Source organism: Anser cygnoides, chromosome 9 (genome assembly GCF_040182565.1).
Source record: "Anser cygnoides isolate HZ-2024a breed goose chromosome 9, Taihu_goose_T2T_genome, whole genome shotgun sequence".
Taxonomy (NCBI): domain Eukaryota; kingdom Metazoa; phylum Chordata; class Aves; order Anseriformes; family Anatidae; genus Anser; species Anser cygnoides.
In genome coordinates, this window is record NC_089881.1 from 2,231,624 (window position 1) to 2,249,982 (window position 18,359).

Consider the following 18,359-nt stretch of genomic DNA (forward strand, 5'->3'; position numbering starts at 1 on the left):
TAGAATGGAACAGAATAGAATGGAACAGAATAGAATGGAACAGAATAGAATGGAACAGAATAGAATGGAACAGAATAGAATGGAACAGAATAGAATGGAACAGAATAGAATGGAACAGAATAGAATGGAACAGAATAGAATGGAACAGAATAGAATAGAATGGAACAGAATAGAATAGAATGGAACAGAATAGAATAGAATGGAACAGAATAGAATAGAATGGAACAGAATAGAATAGAATGGAACAGAATAGAACAGAACAGTTGGAAGGGACCTACAAATACCAGAGTCCAACTGCCTGACCACCTCAGGGCTAGCCAAAGTTAAAGCATATTATTAAAGGCATTACCCAAATGCTTCTTGAGCACTGACAGGCCTGGGGCATCAACCACCTCACCAGGAAGCCTGTTCCAGTGTTTGACCACCCTCCCAGTGAAGAAGTTCTTCCTAATGTCCTGAACGTGCCCTGGCACAGCGTTGTGCTGTTCCCGCGCATCCCGTCTTTGGTGGCCAATGCCTCCTTCTCCATTTCCCCTGCTCAGAAAGTTTCAGAGAGCAGTGAGATCACCTCTCAGTCTTCTTTTCTCCAAGCTAATCAAACCAAGTGTTCCCAACCTCTAAATCACAATGCAATGGAAGCATTAAGCATATAGTTTTAAAAAGTTTTAATTTTGAGGGTATTACTAATAGGTTCCTTCCGTATAGCCCTTACACTTGCATGAGAATGTGTCAATATGTGCTTTACTGTGGGGACACTGTGTTTGGTGTAGGAATTAAGACAGGTATTTCTTGCATGGTTAGGTAGGTTACAGTGTGATTTTTATAAAGCATCAAGTGTTTTATCACAAATGTGCACTGACCTGACAGAAGGAAGTTGGCATGGTTTGGGAGCTAACAGATTTGCTCATGTTTTGGGGCTTCTCCTTCCTCTGCAAACAGCAATGACTTTGCACTGCCCAGAGAGGCTTAGGGCAGTGGGAGGCGTGAAAGAATCTGAGCTGTTTTGTAGTTTCTGGCATTACGGAGCTGCTGTTGACTAAGGTCCATTCTTGCAATCTGAAATTTATTTTGTACGTTTGCTTTTTAATTTGTATGACTCTTACATGACTGCTGGTCACTTGCCACTCTCTGTAGATCTCAGTATCAACTAAAACCCGCACAAAAACCTTGGTCAAAACTTTTTCAAAATATGTAACTAACACTAAAATTCTCGCACAATGAGTTGGAATAAGAAGAAAATAAATAAATAAAAATGAGGCACTGTAACCGTCTAAACTATTTGCCAGTATCCCATTTTTTTAGTGACTGCACAGCTGTGTTTCCATTATGTGATTAATGGACTGTATACCTTCAAAAGAGACATTTGTACAAAATGGTAGCACAGTGCAAGAAATACTAAACAGCTAACTGTATCTCATCTGTTTCTCATGGTGCCATCTGCAGAAATCATCAAGGGCTAAAAAGCCCTTAGACAAAATCTTTCAAAGTAAATGTCTACATCATGACTAAAATTCATTTAAAAGTGTCCTTTCTTTTTGCAGCGTACATACCTGCTTCCATTCACCTAAAATACTGAAAATATCACGTAAGTTTGAGCATCAATTTCTTTCTCCTCTGCTTCAGTCCCACTAGTTTAGTTGGTGTGGACCACCCTTTGACTCCAGCAAACTTCAGAAGAGTTCTGGGTGTTTGATAATTCAATACAGACACTCAGCATCCTCAGAAGCACACCCTCATGTAGTGACTAATACTTTTCTTGAAAAACCACTTCTTTGTACGAGGTGCCAGATGACACTTCTCTATTCCACCCACCTCCCACTTTCGTACAGATTCATATTAAGAGCTGTTTTAAAAATGCATCAAAGAAAGACTAGTTTTATTTATTCACTAAACATGCTATTTTTATGAAAAATAAGGAGTGGCCTGAACTCTTGGATTTAAAAGTACAGTTGAAGGTGTATCTTAGTTTAGGGATTTTAATTTCTACTTGTCTTACAGTGTTTTGTTTGTTTCTGGGATCAGTAGTGGTATTTGTGAAACAACACCAAGGGCACTAGTAGTGACATAGTAGATCTGAAAACACCGGAATTCTTTACAATACTTTCTCCAACGGTTTCTGGTCATTTCGTATCAAGTCATTATAGCCAAATGCGGATATGTCCCACTGAAATTAATTATGATTCTATCATTTGGATTCAAGTATCAACAGGCTCCCTTTGTTTGTGTGCACACTTCGGGATCAAGATTTCACCTTTCAGACTCTGCACCCTAGCAATATCCATCTGTTGTAGCTTTTGTATTTTTGCCCTTTTAAATTTTTGTCCTGGTTGTGCTTAATCCTACCTATTTGTCTCCACCAGCTTTTACATGTGCTATCGGTGTGTGAATACACACACATGCACAGAGGTACACTCTATGCTATGTAAAATGGACATATAAGCATTGCTGATAATTTCCTTTCTTTAATTTTAAGTTCATCTCCACTTACCCTTCATCTGCAATTTTTTACTGTATCTCACAGATACACATGCAGTGTGTTATACAGCTCTTCACTGTAGCCAATTATTTACTCAGACTGGAAGTACCAAGGTTGCAGCCGCTTCCAAGCTAACTTGTACTTGATGACAGCTTCCCTGTGCTTTATGCACAAGAAGGTCCTTTTTAATATGCATCACCAGTGAGTATCTGACATTTTCTGTATTTAAGTAATTGGACCTTTCACACTTAATGTTCAAGCAAAACCCCCGCACATTCTGTGCCTCATTTATCTCAACTCCGTACAGTCTGCACTCTAGATTATATCTGTAAGCATAGGTGACTGCTAGATTAGAAAAGACATATATTCCAATACCTAGGCAAAAAACGTGACACAAAAACATAGTTGATATTCACATTTCTGTCTTTTATCTGAATGGATCATCAAATCTTAAACTGTAGCCTACATGAAGAGAGGCAGGAAAGCTGTTTAAGGATGATCCTAGAAATGAAACAAAACAAAAAAAAAAATCCCACCCATATAAGATCAGATCATTGGTACTACTAATTCAATATCCTGCTACAGAAACTGGTATGCAAGTCTGCAGAGTAATTGCAAATAATGCTACAGAACAATTCTAATGGGTAGCATTCTACCATAGTAATGTAGTTAAAAGTCAGTTTATCAGCAATAGGTCTTTCAGAATAATAAATATAGCTTAACATGGTCAGGAGCTCTTGTTATTCATCACCAGTTAGAGCAAGAGTTCTTAGAGGAAACTCTGTACATTAGAAAGTGACAAAGTCTTGTGTCCATTCTCCTGAACCACTGTAAACAGACACATAACAAAACACCACATTTATAGAAAAGCCCTGAACAAATAGCTATGGCACAGAAAGTCGAGAAGTTATTTAGTAAGCACTCTCCTATCTTAGAATACGCACTTGACAAAAATAGAGCTGCCTCTCATTAGAAAACCATATGCAAATACTGCTACTGTTTTCTGGATTTAGATAAATTAGAGACTTGATTTGCAGCTCTAGAGCATTTTTCACTGAAATTTTACAGACTGTAAAGGGCAGCATCAATACAGGTAGACAGAGGCTGCAATACTGCTGTTTCTATAGGTGCAAAGAGAGAAAATATCTTGTCACGTATGTTGAATTTGCAATGGGATGGAAGTCATTGACATCAAATAATTTTTTGCAGTCTTGGTTCTTGCCAGAAAGCACAAAGAGAGGACACCACAGACTTGATAAGAAGACTTCTTTTTCTCTTCCTGATAGGTTAAAGGCCTTCGTATTGATTACTAGCTCCTAATATGTCAAAGACTAAGTGAATTTCTTTCAAACACTCAAAATTTGGCAAGGGAGGAAATTGTTTTTATGAACTCACTTCCAGAATTAATATTACAGAATATTTCTTCTCAGCAAATTGAAATGGAATAAATTGCATTTGTCCTCCATGGAAATTGAATTGATCGTTTGAGGTTAGGACTGCAATAGCAAGTCATAGAAAAACACTTGAGGGGGTGGAAAAAAAAAAAAAGAAAAAAAAAAAGAGGAAGACGAGATTGATTTAGAGTTTTGCTTTTGAAAAATCAGCAGTAGTTCCTCTAATTCTAACATAAATACACAAACACAAAAAATGTGTTAGTTCATCACAATTTTACAAACTAGATTATATTGACAACATTACTGTTTCTCTTTGACCAGAAGGAGAGCAGTCAGGTTTTAAAGTCTCCTTTGTTAGCTGTGAAAAAAGCATGTTGAAATTGGCTTTAGCAAAGCCACAAACTCTTCCTTTCTTTTGCTTATTTTTTACCGATGTTCCATAGCCCTTAACTGTCAATGCATAATGTCTCTTCTTCCACCTGATTCGCAATTTACTGCCCCAGAAGGACAGCTTCTAAGAAAGTCTCTTTCAAGATATCCACAATAGGTCATAAGCAAAAGCTTCCTTTTTATTGATGTCATTATTATTTTGCAGTTTTTTTAGTTCTTTTTCGTCTTGATATATTTTATTCTCTGATCTCAGGTTTGTAAGAATACTAGCTTAATCCTAGACAACACATGCTGTTCATGACCTCTTCCTTTTCCTTTTCCTCTATCAGCTAACAGAACAGCTATCAACATTCCCAGAAAATTCCAAATTCATCCCTATACACTATGATCCTAGCACCACCATTAATTGCTGACCAGTCAAAAGTTCTTTAAAACCTTTCAAACGATTCTTCAACTACAATCTGGTGTGCTCTGTCTTGAGCAGAACCCTTCCTTAATGCTTACAGAACAGCACAGCACTCACTGCTAGAGTAAAGGTGCAGAGCTTTAACTGCAGTAATCCCTGAGCATATTATCTTGATACAGCCGATCACTGAGGATCTTCTTCCCTTTGTGCCTGCAACATCTCAATGCAGGAATTAAAGATAAATAAGCACTTTGAAAATGGTTGTTCTCACTTCGTGTACTAAATAACAAGTTAGATGAGAAGCTCTAGGAGCAACAGCATCATCCTCTCCATTTTGGCAATATCTTCCATTAAGGTGTCTTACTCAGGTCGTTTATAGGAACAACTTAATGCTTGATTTATAGCTGTAAAAGCTGGTTGTACTGCAGGGAAGGCAGATAGTGGTCTAAAAGGTTTACTCTCTTACAAATGATGCACATTTGAAAAAAAAAAAAAGTTTGCAGACATCCCCTCCCCCCATCCCCGTTCCTAGGCAACTTAATTACAAGAGTAATGATAGAATAATTAATTTTTCTACAGCTAGATCCAAAGCCTATTGAAGTCAACATATAAATTCTCAGGAGGCTCTGAATCTGGCTATACTATCTATCACAAGTGCATAGCAAAGTTTCTACTGCTTTCCATGCCCAACACATATAAGAAATGAGTATATTGAGTTTTAGATTTTGAACAGTCTCTCTTACTTGCCAATTAATTGATAAAAGGAAATAACAAAGTTCTTTCTGAGGGCTGATTTGAATCAAGTAATTAATGATGTTGGCAGATTCATTGTAAATACAAACCAACCTGTGCTTCTATTCACCCCGAGGTCAAACCTTTTTAGAAGTTCTGATGTTTTTAATTCTTAAATCATTCTCACTCTTGTTTCCATTGCTCCAAGTAGCTTAGAACAAGAAAAATATTTGAATTCATCTTAAATTTCAATATTTTTGGTTTAAACTTCTTTTGTTCAGCAAAGATATTCCAGACCTATGACATTTTTAATAATGGAAAGGATTTTCCAGGCTGCCAGTAATGATATTGATGAGAGAAGCCTGAAGGCTATCAAACGGGACTTCAGGGGACTGGGACGGTTAGTGGATGGAGCGGGAGTACAGGTGGTGTTTTCATCTATCCCTGCAGTAGCAGGTAGGGGTACTGAGAGGACACGGAAAGCCCACCTGATTAACACGTAGCTCAGAGGCTAGTGCCAACACAGAAATTTTGGGTTTTTTGACCATGAGGCGCTTTACTCGGCACCCGGCCTGATGGCCGCAGACGGGTCCCTATCTCTAAGGGGAAAATGGATCCTAGCCCAGGAGCTAGCAGGGCTCGTCGAGAGGGCTTTAAACTAGGAAAGAAGGGGGATGGGGCTGAAATTAGGCTTGTTGGAGCTGTGCTGGGGGGAACAATGGCAGAGCCGGGGACGAAGGCAATGGCCCAGCTGAAGTGCATCTACACTAATGCACGCAGCATGGGCAACAAACAGGAGGAGCTGGAAGCCATTGTGCAGCGGGAAGGCTATGACTTGGTTGCCATCACGGAAACGTGGTGGGACCACTCTCATGACTGGAGTGCTGCAATGTCTGGCTATAGGCTCTTCAGAAGGGACAGGCAGCACAGAAGGGGTGGTGGTGTGGCTCTCTATATTAGAGAGTGTTTAGATGTTGAGGAACTTGAGGCTGGGAATGATAAGGTTGAGTCCCTATGGGTTAGGATCAGAGGGAAGGCCAACAAGGCAAGCATCCTGGTGGGGGTCTGTTATAGACCGCCGAACCAGGATGAGGAGACGGATGAGGAGTTCTACAGGCAGCTGGCAGAAGCCGCGAAATCGTCAGCGCTTGTTCTTGTGGGGGACTTCAACTTCCCAGACATATCCTGGAAGCACAACACAGCTCAGAGAAAGCAGTCTAGGAGGTTTCTGGAGAGCGTGGAAGATAGCTTCCTGATGCAGCTGGTTAGAGAGCCTACCAGGGGAGGTGCCCCGCTAGACCTTCTGTTCACAAACAGTGACGGACTGGTGGGAGATGTGGTGGTTGAGAGCTGTCTCGGGCAGAGTGACCACGAAATGGTTCAGTTCTCTATTCTTGGTGAAGTCAGGAAGGGGACCAGTAAAACCGCTGTCTTGGACTTCCGGGGGGCTGACTTTGAGCTGTTCAGGACGCTGGTTGGCAGAGTCCCTTGGGAGGAGGTTCTGAAGGGCAAAGGAGTCCAGGAAGGCTGGGCACTCCTTAAGAAGGAAATCTTAATGGCTCAGGAGCGGTCTGTCCCCACGTGCCCAAAGACGAGCCGACGTGGAACTAGACTGGCCTGGCTGAGCAGAGAGTTGTGGCTCGAGCTTAGGAGAAAAAGGAGGGTTTATAATCTTTGGAAAAGAGGGCAGGCTACTCAGGAGGACTATAAGGATGTTGCGAGGCTGTGCAGGGACAAAATTAGAAAGGCCAAAGCTCATCTGGAGCTCAATCTGGCTACTGCCGTTAAAGATAACAAAAAACGTTTTTACAAATACATCAACACAAAAAGGATGACTAAGGAGAATCTGCATCCTTTACTGGATGCGGGGGGAAACTTAGTTACAAAAGATGAGGACAAGGCTGAGGTGCTCAATGCTTTCTTTGCCTCAGTCTTTAGCGGCAGGACCGGTTGTTCTCTGGATACCTGGTACCCTGAGCTGGTGGAAGGGGATGGGGAGCAGGATGTGGCCCTCACTATCCATGAGGAAATGGTTGTCAACCTGCTACAACACTTGGATGTACGCAAGTCGATGGGGCCGGATGGGATCCACCCGAGGGTACTGAGCGAACTGGCGGAGGAGCTGGCCAAGCCACTTTCCATTATTTACCGGCAGTCCTGGCTATCAGGGGAGGTCCCAGTCGACTGGCGGCTAGCAAATGTGATGCCCATCTACAAGAGGGGCCAGAGGGTAGACCCGGGGAACTATAGGCCTGTTAGCTTGACCTCAGTGCCAGCGAAGCTCATGGAGCAGATTATCTGTGATAATCTGATTATCTGATGTGTCATCACGCGGCACTTGCAGGGCAACCAGGCAATCAGGCCCAGTCAGCATGGGTTTATGGAAGGTAGGTCCTGCTTGACGAACCTGATCTCCTTCTATGACCAAGTGACGCGCTTGGTGGATGAGGGCAAGGCTGTGGATGTGATCTACCTTGACTTCAGTAAGGCTTGTGACACCGTTTCCCACAACATTCTCCTCAAGAAACTGGCTGCTCGTGGCTTGGACTGGCGTACGCTTTGTTGGGTTAAAAACTGGCTGGATGGCTGGGCCCAAAGAGTTGTGGTGAATGGAGCCAAATCCAGTTGGAGGCCGGTCACTAGTGGAGTCCCCCAGGGCTCAGTGCTGGGTCCGGTCCTCTTTAATATCTTTATCGATGACCTGGATGAGGGGATCGAGTGCACCCTCAGTAAGTTTGCAGATGACACCAAGTTAGGCGCGTGTGTCGATCTGCTCGAGGGAAGGAAGGCTCTGCAGGAGGGTCTGGATAGGCTGGACCGATGGGCTGAGGTCAACTGCATGAAGTTCAACAAGGCCAAGTGCCGGGTCCTGCATCTAGGGCGTAACAACCCCAAGCAGCGCTACAGGCTGGGAGAAGAGTGGCTGGAAAGCTGCCTGGCTGAGAAGGACCTGGGAGTACTGGTTGATAGGCAGCTGAATATGAGCCAGCAGTGTGCTCAGGTGGCCAAGAAGGCCAACAGCATCCTGGCTTGCATAAGAAGCAGTGTGGCCAGCAGGTCTAAGGAGGTGATTGCCCCCCTGTACTCGGCTCTGGTGAGGCCGCACCTCGAGTACTGTGTTCCGTTTTGGGCCCCTCGCTACAGGAAGGACATGGAGGTGCTCGAGAGAGTCCAGAGAAGGGCAACGAAGCTGGTGCGGGGACTGGAGAACAAGTCTTACGAGGAGCGGCTGAGGGAGCTGGGGTTGTTTAGCTTGGAGAAGAGGAGGCTCAGGGGAGACCTCATCACTCTCTATAGGTACCTTAAAGGAGGCTGTAGAGAGGTGGGGGTTGGTCTATTCTCCCACGTGCCTGGTGACAGGACGAGGGGGAATGGGCTAAAGTTGCGCCAGGGGAGGTTTAGGTTGGATGTTAGGAAGAACTTCTTTACTGAAAGGGTTGTTAGGCACTGGAATGGGCTGCCCAGGGAGGTGGTTGAGTCACCATCCCTGGAGGTCTTTAAAAGACGTTTAGATGTAGCCCTTAGTGATATGGTTTAGTGTAGGACTTGTTAGTGTTAGGGCAGAGGTTGGACTAGATGATCTTGGAGGTCTCTTCCAACCTAGACGATTCTGTGATTCTGTGATTTGTTTTAATGTCTGGGACCAATATTTTTACTTTGCTGTTGATAGTCAGAAGCTAACACGTCCTGTGCCAGTAATTTATCCAGCTTCTCCCATGCTGAACTTTAGTGGTGGTGTGTAGATTATGCCACAAAGATTAATCATAATGTGTAAATGCAAAACATTGTTGGCCTTTCCTCTCCCTTGGTTCTGATGCTTTCTTTATTTCTTCTTCCTTTTGGTTTCCCACTTCTTCCTCAGCCCTTAAGAATCTTTTTAACCTCTCAGCTCTAGAGAGAAATAAAAAGTTATTGTGTGCCTTCCATAAATCTCTTAGGGTTAAATTTATTGAATTCGGTAGCAAAGCCTACTGATAAAAAAGACCAGAACTTTGCACCGGGACATAAAAAAAGATCTTGTAAGAATTTGCTTCTGTTGGTGTAAGTTTACAGTCAAATATTCTTGGATATCAAAATTATCACCATATACAAGTTTATAGTCTATCATGAATTTGAGTTACTTTTGCTGATTCTTTCATCTAAGACTGTTATTCTAGAAATGAGCACTATATCACTGTGCTGTGAAGATTCATTACAGCTGTATAAAGGATTTCAGGCAAGAGCTTCAAGTCAAACCTTCTTTTTCAGATTTTGAAACTTTTAATCAAAAGAGAAAGATTAAATAAAGAAATTAGGCTATAATAAAGGCTTCTACAATCTTACAAAAATATGATTCCCACTACATTTTAATTCAAAATAGTTAGGGAAAAGCCATTTTCATCAACTATTGATTTATCAATATTCTTGACTTCATGGAACATTTTTTATAGCTGTGTTCTAATTAAATAGCATTATTCAAATATCATAAATTTCATAACCATCACTTAACACCAACTGCTTGGGATTTTAAGAGCTCTGTCACCTCCAAATTTCTCTTACAAAGTATAATCAGTTTCACATCCCAGCTTCCCAGCTGCTGTCGGACTATTGCAACTCTCCCTGTTTTGATGTCACGCAAGAATATATCACTGTAAGATGTAACCCCTAGACAGGTGGCATTCCTTCATGTTGCTAGATAAATCAATGCAACTAGAGGCTTGCAAGTACCTGCAAGAGGTGGATGACATTCCTTCAACGGGTATTAAATTAAACGGAAGAATGTAATATTCCCATTACTGAGTAAAATTCACTGAGTTTTCCAGGAAATAAATTCTTGATGATCTAATTCAGCTTTTACCCAACACTCTTATACTAACATTATTCCCCTGAGATGAAAGAATGCTGTTTGTAATTCTGCTCTTACCCAATAATCTCATACTAACATTATTCCCCTGAGACGAAAGAATGCTGTTTAAAATATTAGGATTTGATAAATCTTTCATTTTCCATATCCCCAACCATAAGGGGATTATGGTCTAGAATATGTTCATTTTGTCCTTTAAAGACCGTGGTCTAGAATATGTTCATTTTGTCCTTTTCTATTTTTAGTGCAGCAGAAATGGAAACTTAGTGTGTCCCATCTTCCAGGTGCACTAATTACTTACCTAGATAATCTCTCTAACACTCAGTGAAAATTTAAGTAGTTCTATAAAGTGGATCAACTTGCAAAACATATTCTGCTGTAGTTTCCCTATTTGGCCTGAACTTAACTGCAGAGATGGAGGGAAGGAATGAAGGAAGGAGAAGAAAAAAGAAGGTGCTTCCCTTACCTCACTCAAAAGTTAGAACTAATACAGTCTTAATATTATATAAAATGGTTCACATGACTTAGAGTAAAACATCAGAAGAGAGAAACTTAGTGGTTACAGCAAGGCTTAAGGTGTACATTATTTGCATTCATTCCTTTCTCTACCAGTGAGAATTCCAGGTGACGCTTCCCAGAAGAATGTCCCAACCTGAAACTGATTCTTTGCAGATCCCTCTAAGCTCTTACAAGGGCTGAGAATAATAATAATAAAATAATAACAAAAACAACAACAAAATTGGTATATCTGGCAAACAATGAGGTTTTAAATACATAAATATTATGTTGAATTTAATAGATATTTTTAACATCAGTCTTTTGTAATACCCACTCTTATGGAGAAAATAAACAAACCAAAGCAAATAGCACATAGCAGTGTCAGTAATTCACTGAGGTAACACCTAAACCAAGCGCTCAGGTTGCACTTATATTTTTGTAATTAATACTCTATCCTTAGACATGTTGACATTACTTCAAACTTACATTAGTGATTTATTACATCTCTTACTTTAGAACTATAAGCAGATTTATAGGCTATGTGGAGAGGTAGAAATGGCACATTAAAAATTAGGGTTCTTTTAGTTTTATACAGAAAAAAAGTCTTATTACTATGTGTATATTAAAATGGTTTCTAGTATAATTTTCTGGTAGCCTTAGGGAAACTAATGGCAGCATATGAGCATTTTAATGTCTATTCCATTTAAAGTAGAAATAGGTTAGTGGCCTGTGTGGGAGGCAAAGAAAGAGAATTTATGGTTATGAACAAAATACTTCTAAGGACTTAATATCTAGGATTCTAATCCTTTCTTTTTTTTTTTTTCCATGAAAGTAGCCCCACTTACAAGAATATATATTCAACATAAGGGAAAATTTTGAGTCCCATTTAAGCAGACTACGGACCATGGTATGGACCTTGCTTATGTCTGCACAGACAAAAAAAAAAAAAAAAAAGACATTTTTCAGAGACTGATGTGTGTAATGCAACTCTTCTTGGAAATCCTTGGGTGTCCCAGGAAATTATGACCTCCAGAAGAAAACTTACTCCTCCTATTCTTCCACTTCTTATCAAAAGGTCTTGACATCTCATCTTTAAAATATCACGGAATCACAAAATCACCTAGGTTGGAAGAGACCTCCAAGATCACCTAGTCCGACCTTGACAGAAACATTAATGTGAAAGGCATGAGAGTCTGGGAATGTGCTTCTATGGAAGCTGTTTCTTAAAGAGGCTCTCAGAAGTTCTCCTTAGAATAAATTGTTTTGTTCTGGTGGGATTTATGCTACACAGCAGTGTCAGTTAAATGCTTAACGGAGTACCTCCATAAGCCCTGGATTGCTGTGCTGGGTCTGGCTGGGATGGAGTTAACTTTCCCTGCAGCAGCCCATACAGGGCTGTGCTGTGCACCGGTAGCCAGAGCAGCGCTGGTGTCCCAGCAGCGCTTTGGCCATTGCTGAGCAGTGCTGGCTCAGCACCAAGGCCGGCTCTCCAAACCCCCACAGCACGTAGGCTGGCAGTGGGCAAGAGTTGGGGAGGAAACCTCACCAGGACAGCTGAGGTAAACCTACCAAAGGGAGATTCCACACCAAATGTTGTCACACAGAGCAGTAAAAGCTGGGGAAGGGGAAGAAGCTGGGGGGGAGCTTTTGTTACGAAAGCACTGGTCTTCCCAAGCGACCATTATCCATATTGAGGCCCTGTTTCTCAAGACATCGCTGAACATCACTTGCTTATGGGAAGTAGTGAATAATTGTTTTCTCCTTTTCCTTCTGAGTGGCCTTTGCTTTATTTATTTACTTTCCTTTAACTAAACTGTTCCTTACCTCAAACCACAAGCTTTCATTTTTTTCATCATATTTTCATCTCTCTGTCCTTCTGAGGAGAGGAGTGAGAGAGCAGCATGGTGGAGCTGAGCTGCCCATCAGTTGTTAAACCACCACAATTGCTATTGAACAAAAAAAAACAGAATATGAAGAAACACTCTGCTGAATACAGGAATAAAAGTGAAGGAACAGAAAATCTTGGGAAGTCTGGAGGACCATGTTTAAGTTTTACATTATATCTACAAGTGTCATGTTCCAGGAAAGACACTCAAATACCACTTCTTTTGTGCCAATAACTAGTTCTGAAGGACGGTTTTAATATTCTGTTTTTTTGTTAACGCAGGGTAGGAAATTTGAACAGGCTGCACTTCATGAATGAATGCATCATATGAGTGACGTTTTTGAAAAGAGAGAGCAAACTATAGGGGGAATACAGAAGACCATGAATGAGGCTAAAGAACTAATTTTACTGTGCTAAGGAGCTGAATCCCTCATACCTGTGCCTGGAATAGGAAGGAGTCTCATTTCTTTAGAGTCTACCCTAAATCAGCTATTCAAATAGCGCTTGGATTTTTGCTACAAAAAGGAAGTAAACTAGCAGGCAGTGCTCTGATACTGGGAGATTGAAATACTAAGAAAGTAGAGATTTTATTTTAAAAAAAAAAAAAGCATGGTTCGGGACTAAAATTCATATGAAAAAAAAATAACAAAACACAGGATTTGGATTGTTTGCTCTTGCAAACAAACCAGTTCATGCCCAGGAACATGATTCAAGAACTGCAATGGATTACAGTCTTGTATGTATCTTACATAGATGATGTGGCTAACACGCATCACATAAACTGTAAAATATAGCCTAAGAGAACAAATAGTCTTATGCTCGTGACATAGGAAACACTGTCCCAGTGAGCAAAGTAATATACTGTACATGCTGTTCATGTTGACTGGAAACACATAGTCAAGAATTAGAGATTTTTATTTTTAGGAATCACTTATTGAAATAGTTCTGAAGGTTTGAAAAAATATGCATGTAGCCAGAAAGAGTGAAGCTATAGGGAAACATAAAAGTTGCTCTAAATGAATTCACAGAAATACCTAATGATTGCATTTTGACCAGATTGCTTGGAGACAAGGGGTGAGAAGTCTGAAAGCAGTAATGTCATGAAAGCACTTCAGGCAGGAGTTAAGAGTGTGAATTTACTGTTGAAGACAATTGAGGAAGAATGTACAGCAAAAGCAATGATACAGCAAAATCTATTTTCCTTCCAAAACTGTATGTCAACAAACACTTTGAAAATATAATAAACTTTAGCTTTTGAAACTACTAACAGTAGATTCACTTTACATTAAGTCTTGAATGAGATTTTATAAATGAAGAGCAAAACGTCACCCAGCATTGAAACCTCTAGAGTACCTTTACCTCATCACAACAACTAAAGCTCGCAGTCGTGGCTCATCATAGCAGTTCCCTTCCCTCCAAAGATTTATATATATATATATACAAATGTATAGATATAGATATGCAAATCCTGTCATGACACTCCTGAAAGTTTACATCATTAGAAAAAATGCACAAGGTGACAAGCCCGCAAAGAAATGGGATCCTGTTTGCTCCCAATATGGAAATGCAAAGATATATCTTAATAATTCTTATGGATCACTAGAACCCATAATTTGGGACGTTTTAACAACTAGTTTATCATTTAAATATAAATTAAATTTAATTAAAGTCTACTAGATTGCAAATATTTCTTGTGTTTGTTTTCATGTTGTTCAGCAATGCAGTACAAAATGGGGACCAGAGAATGTGAGCTTGGGATAATTAATGGCGCTGCCACAGGGTCCACAATATCTTCCCATATACTACTAGTTTTTTTTGCCTCTGAAATTTGTTTAAAATAATGATTCTGACAGCTCTCATTTTTTCTTTGTTAGATCTTATTGACTGCTATTGGATATTTATTTTTAGAAGCACAAACGTATTAAGAAAAGTACATAAGCCCACTGAGGATGAAGAAAATATCTCCATAGTAACAATCCTGGTAGAGTGACGTATGACTGTTTGTAGACAGATTGACAAACTTCAGCCCTAATTCTGTATCTCCTGAGCCCAAAAGTGATTTCAGAAGTCTAAATCCTCATCTTCGCTCCTCTGTAGTTATTTGGCAGCAATGATTGATTTTTTCCAGATGTGGATAAATATGAAAATTTATATTTTATATTAGTTTTTATATAATAAGCTGCAAATGCAATCAGGAACATCCCCTAAAGGCAAATGAGTATTTTGGCTTTGCTTGTTTTTTTCACAGAAGAAATCCTACCATAATAATGTATTTTAGCCTTATTTATAATATGTCTAAATGATATCTTAAACACTTTGGTTTGAAATGAGAACTTCATACTGACACCCGTATAATGTGGTAAAATCATCACCTACGGAATAATATTCTTGATAATAAAAAGATCATGTTATATTTTAAAGGCACAGGTTCTTAAAAATGCACTCAGGATTTTTTTTCTCTCTTGACATTACTGTACCATCCCTGTTACTGTACTGTGCTGTCATTTGTGTAGTCAGGATCTGAGCCAGTTCCCAGGTTCACCTGTGTAAACCTGACCAAAGCTAAATCCCCTCAGCTTCCTTACAGTTTCCACTGAAGCTTGTATAACTTAATTGCTGTTTCTGTATTTTACCAGTTGTCTGTGTCAAGTTTTCATACACAAATCAGAGAAAAACATGTAACTGGGACTACCTAAACCATATAACAAATTAAATGGTTTTAAAATCTACCCTTGAAATGAGTGCGATTCCTTTTCCTTTCATCTAAATTGTTCCATATGCCAAGGAAACTTTGTGACAGAGTATTTAGTTACAGGCAGGAATCATAATTGTGTTTTCTCTCTCCCTCTCATTTAAGTTGTTCGAGTTCATGAATTTTTTGGCTGAGAATGTCATCTTCTGTTACATGGGACTCGCACTATTCACATTTCAAAATCATATCTTCAATCCTCTTTTTATTTTTGGTGCATTTGTATCCTTTGCTCTAAAGAAGTATTTATCTGTGTTTATATATATATTTATATATGTTAATATATTTATATTTCTGGGTATGTATAAAGCATGTGTGCTCCATAAAAAATAAATAAATAAATAAATAAGTCAATAGCAAACCTATTAGCTCCTTAGATGTTAAAAAAAAAAAAAAAGCAATTGTCTTTATTATGCATATCTCAAAAACTGCCTCACTGCATGTAAGTTCGTGGTCTTATGGCTTCTGGTTTGCAGATATAAGGCAAATAGCTTTAAACCAGCCGGGGAATTTCTGACACTGGACTTGATATTAGGTTTAGAGGTGGGGTAGGAAATTGGGATATGTATTGGGACAGATCTGTGCGGACAGGTGCAGGCACACAAAATCTTTCTGCTCATACAAAGCCAGTGTAGATCCACAAACTGTAGAGCTGCCTTCAGAGAGTGCCATAAGCAGAACTTATGTGCCATAAGCAGAACTTCCCCAAAACTACATAATTATATAAAGTCCTGAAAAAAATCCAACAGCTTAGCATTGCTCATATCTTTCCTTCTTTGTATTTGATATTTCTAGTGTACAGGGAATTATTTACATCATGAGTGCCCCAGAGGTGGGTAGGAAAGTCTGTGTCTTCAGTTCTGCCATGGTTTCTCAGCAAATTCATTTTATAATTCATTTTTACAATTCATTCATCAAATTATTAAAAACAAAAAACAAAAACAAAAACAAAAAAACTTCAAGCAGTGGCCCTTTGCTCATTACTTTTTGATGAACTATAGAAGCTTTGAAAGTTGAGATCACACTGTTACTTGCAGTAATTGTATGTGCAATTTCCAAATGAATAATAAGAACTGCATTCCAGTTCCTTTCACTACAGGTTGCTTTAGATGACAGAGAGGAGCCCAAGAGCCCATTGCAATCCACCACTGCAATGACGCAAGTGCAATATTGCATCCTGCAGTCCTAGCACAGGGAGACAGCTGAACACGAGAGCAGCACTCAGCAACCCAGATGGGAGACTGTGTTGCAGAGCACTGCAGGGACCCCTCTCCCTTGTTCCCTCACACTAAGAACCACCAGACTGCAACAGGGTTGCGCTAGTCTGGCCAACACAAGGCATGTGAAGCAACCACTGCTAACTCTTGTTCTCCCAGGTCCGTGGGAGCTTTAAGCAGGCTCTTGGCCTCATAGATAGGATGCACCCAGACACTGGCATTCGAGTGCTTCATTGATTCTACACTCCACAGCATGTCTCAGACTCTTGCAGCTGTGATTGAGCCCTAAGAGTCACAAGACAAGGGAAGGACAGCACCTGCCAAAAGCATGTATAAGGAGATATGATCGTCTTTTTTTTTTCAATTTGAAATAGCGTTATGTTTCTAATTAAAGCTACTTTCATGATAGTTCCACAGGGCAGTAATAAAGAACCCCTTTTGAAAAATCTCAAAAAAAAAAAAAAATGCTGGATATAGACAATATGAATCCTCAGGAAATAAGAAAGTAATCATGTCCAAAAGCACATTTATTCTTTGCAAATTGCTGCTGAAGGAGATAATGCCATCCCTGCAATTGATGACAGGCATTTTACTGAAGGACTGTAGATGAAGTCACATGTGATACAAATTTGATGAGTGAAAGTAGAGTGATTGAAGTGGGATATATAATGATCAATCTGAAAACAGGATGTCTGGGGAAGACAATCTCTGCCACTGCATGGTTTTATAATGAAGTTGGAACCAGAAGGTTGTGATATATAAAATACGAAGGGAGATAATCTCATATTCATTTTAATTACACTTTTAAAATAACTATGAAGAAATACTGGATTTAAATTGACTGTTCTTTCAGTAGTTTCTCCACCATTTTCCTTAACATCTTACATTTTAGGTGGCAGTTTTTATAGCAAGAGCTTGCAACATATATCCACTTTCTTTCCTTTTGAATTTGGGTCGAAAACAAAAGATTCCCAGGAACTTTCAACACATGATGATGTTTTCAGGTAAGTGCTATTTTGGTATTTTTCCTGTCCACATTTAACAACTAACAAAGACAGTCATCTATCACTAGAAGTCACGTCTGTCACAAAGAAGTCACCATTTTAGTACTCAGGATAACCTCCTCAAAGTCATTGAAGCAAATGGACGTACTCTCAGCAATTCGCTGTGCTCTGAACCTATTTTATTTAACTTTTTTGGAAACCTGTTACCCAGAAGCCAGTCTTTTAATCTGTTGTCCCTCATCCTGTCTCAACACTTCCATGCCAATTTGGAAATACCGTATTTTCATGTTGGGTTGTTTGAGAGGCATTTGTAGTATATCTAGCAGTATGCTTATCTGCCAGAAAATAAATACCCAACTTTAAAGGTGTTAGTACTGATACTCAATCATGGTCTTTGGCAATTCTTTTTAACTTCAGTGAACAGTTTGACTTTGAAACATGAGATTAGGAGACCTTAATTCCACAGACATTTTCATGTGTTTTCAAGCCTGATATCTAAGGACTTTACCTTCTAAATTCAAGTTTACTTTCTAAATAGTGGTTATATTCATTTTAAAATCTGATTAGCAATGAAGAATAAGAATAAAAAAAAATTAAAAAAAAATCCAGGAGAGGGAGCCATCTTCTATTCTCAGGGCATCATCCACTGATCCACTGAATTGTTAAAATATCAGCTGAAAACTATATTTTTGGACTTGCATAAGCTAGAAATACCTCCACTTGACTTTCTGAGGCTGCTTAGAAAAAAACTCCCTAATAAGCTAA

At 39.6% G+C, this 18,359-nt stretch overlaps 1 protein-coding gene across 4 annotated transcripts in view; it reads left to right on the forward strand.

Annotated features, from left to right (window-relative positions):
* The window catches only part of LOC106036201 (sodium/hydrogen exchanger 9), a 138,379-nt gene that overhangs the window by 20,945 nt on the left and 99,075 nt on the right, over positions 1 to 18,359 (forward strand). For 2 of the 4 annotated variants that reach the window (XR_001207154.3, XM_048063202.2), the window contains exons 3-4: positions 15,482 to 15,595; positions 17,483 to 17,594. Coding sequence is in view for 3 of the 4 variants with exons in the window: in XM_048063202.2 (XP_047919159.2) it covers positions 15,482 to 15,595; positions 17,483 to 17,594 (226 nt within the window). In the remaining variant the exon portion in view is untranslated. Of the gene's footprint in view, positions 1 to 1,541; positions 7,729 to 15,481; positions 15,596 to 17,482; positions 17,595 to 18,359 lie in introns of those variants that run through there. The other 2 variants (XM_067002349.1, XM_067002348.1) reach the window with 2 other exon arrangements.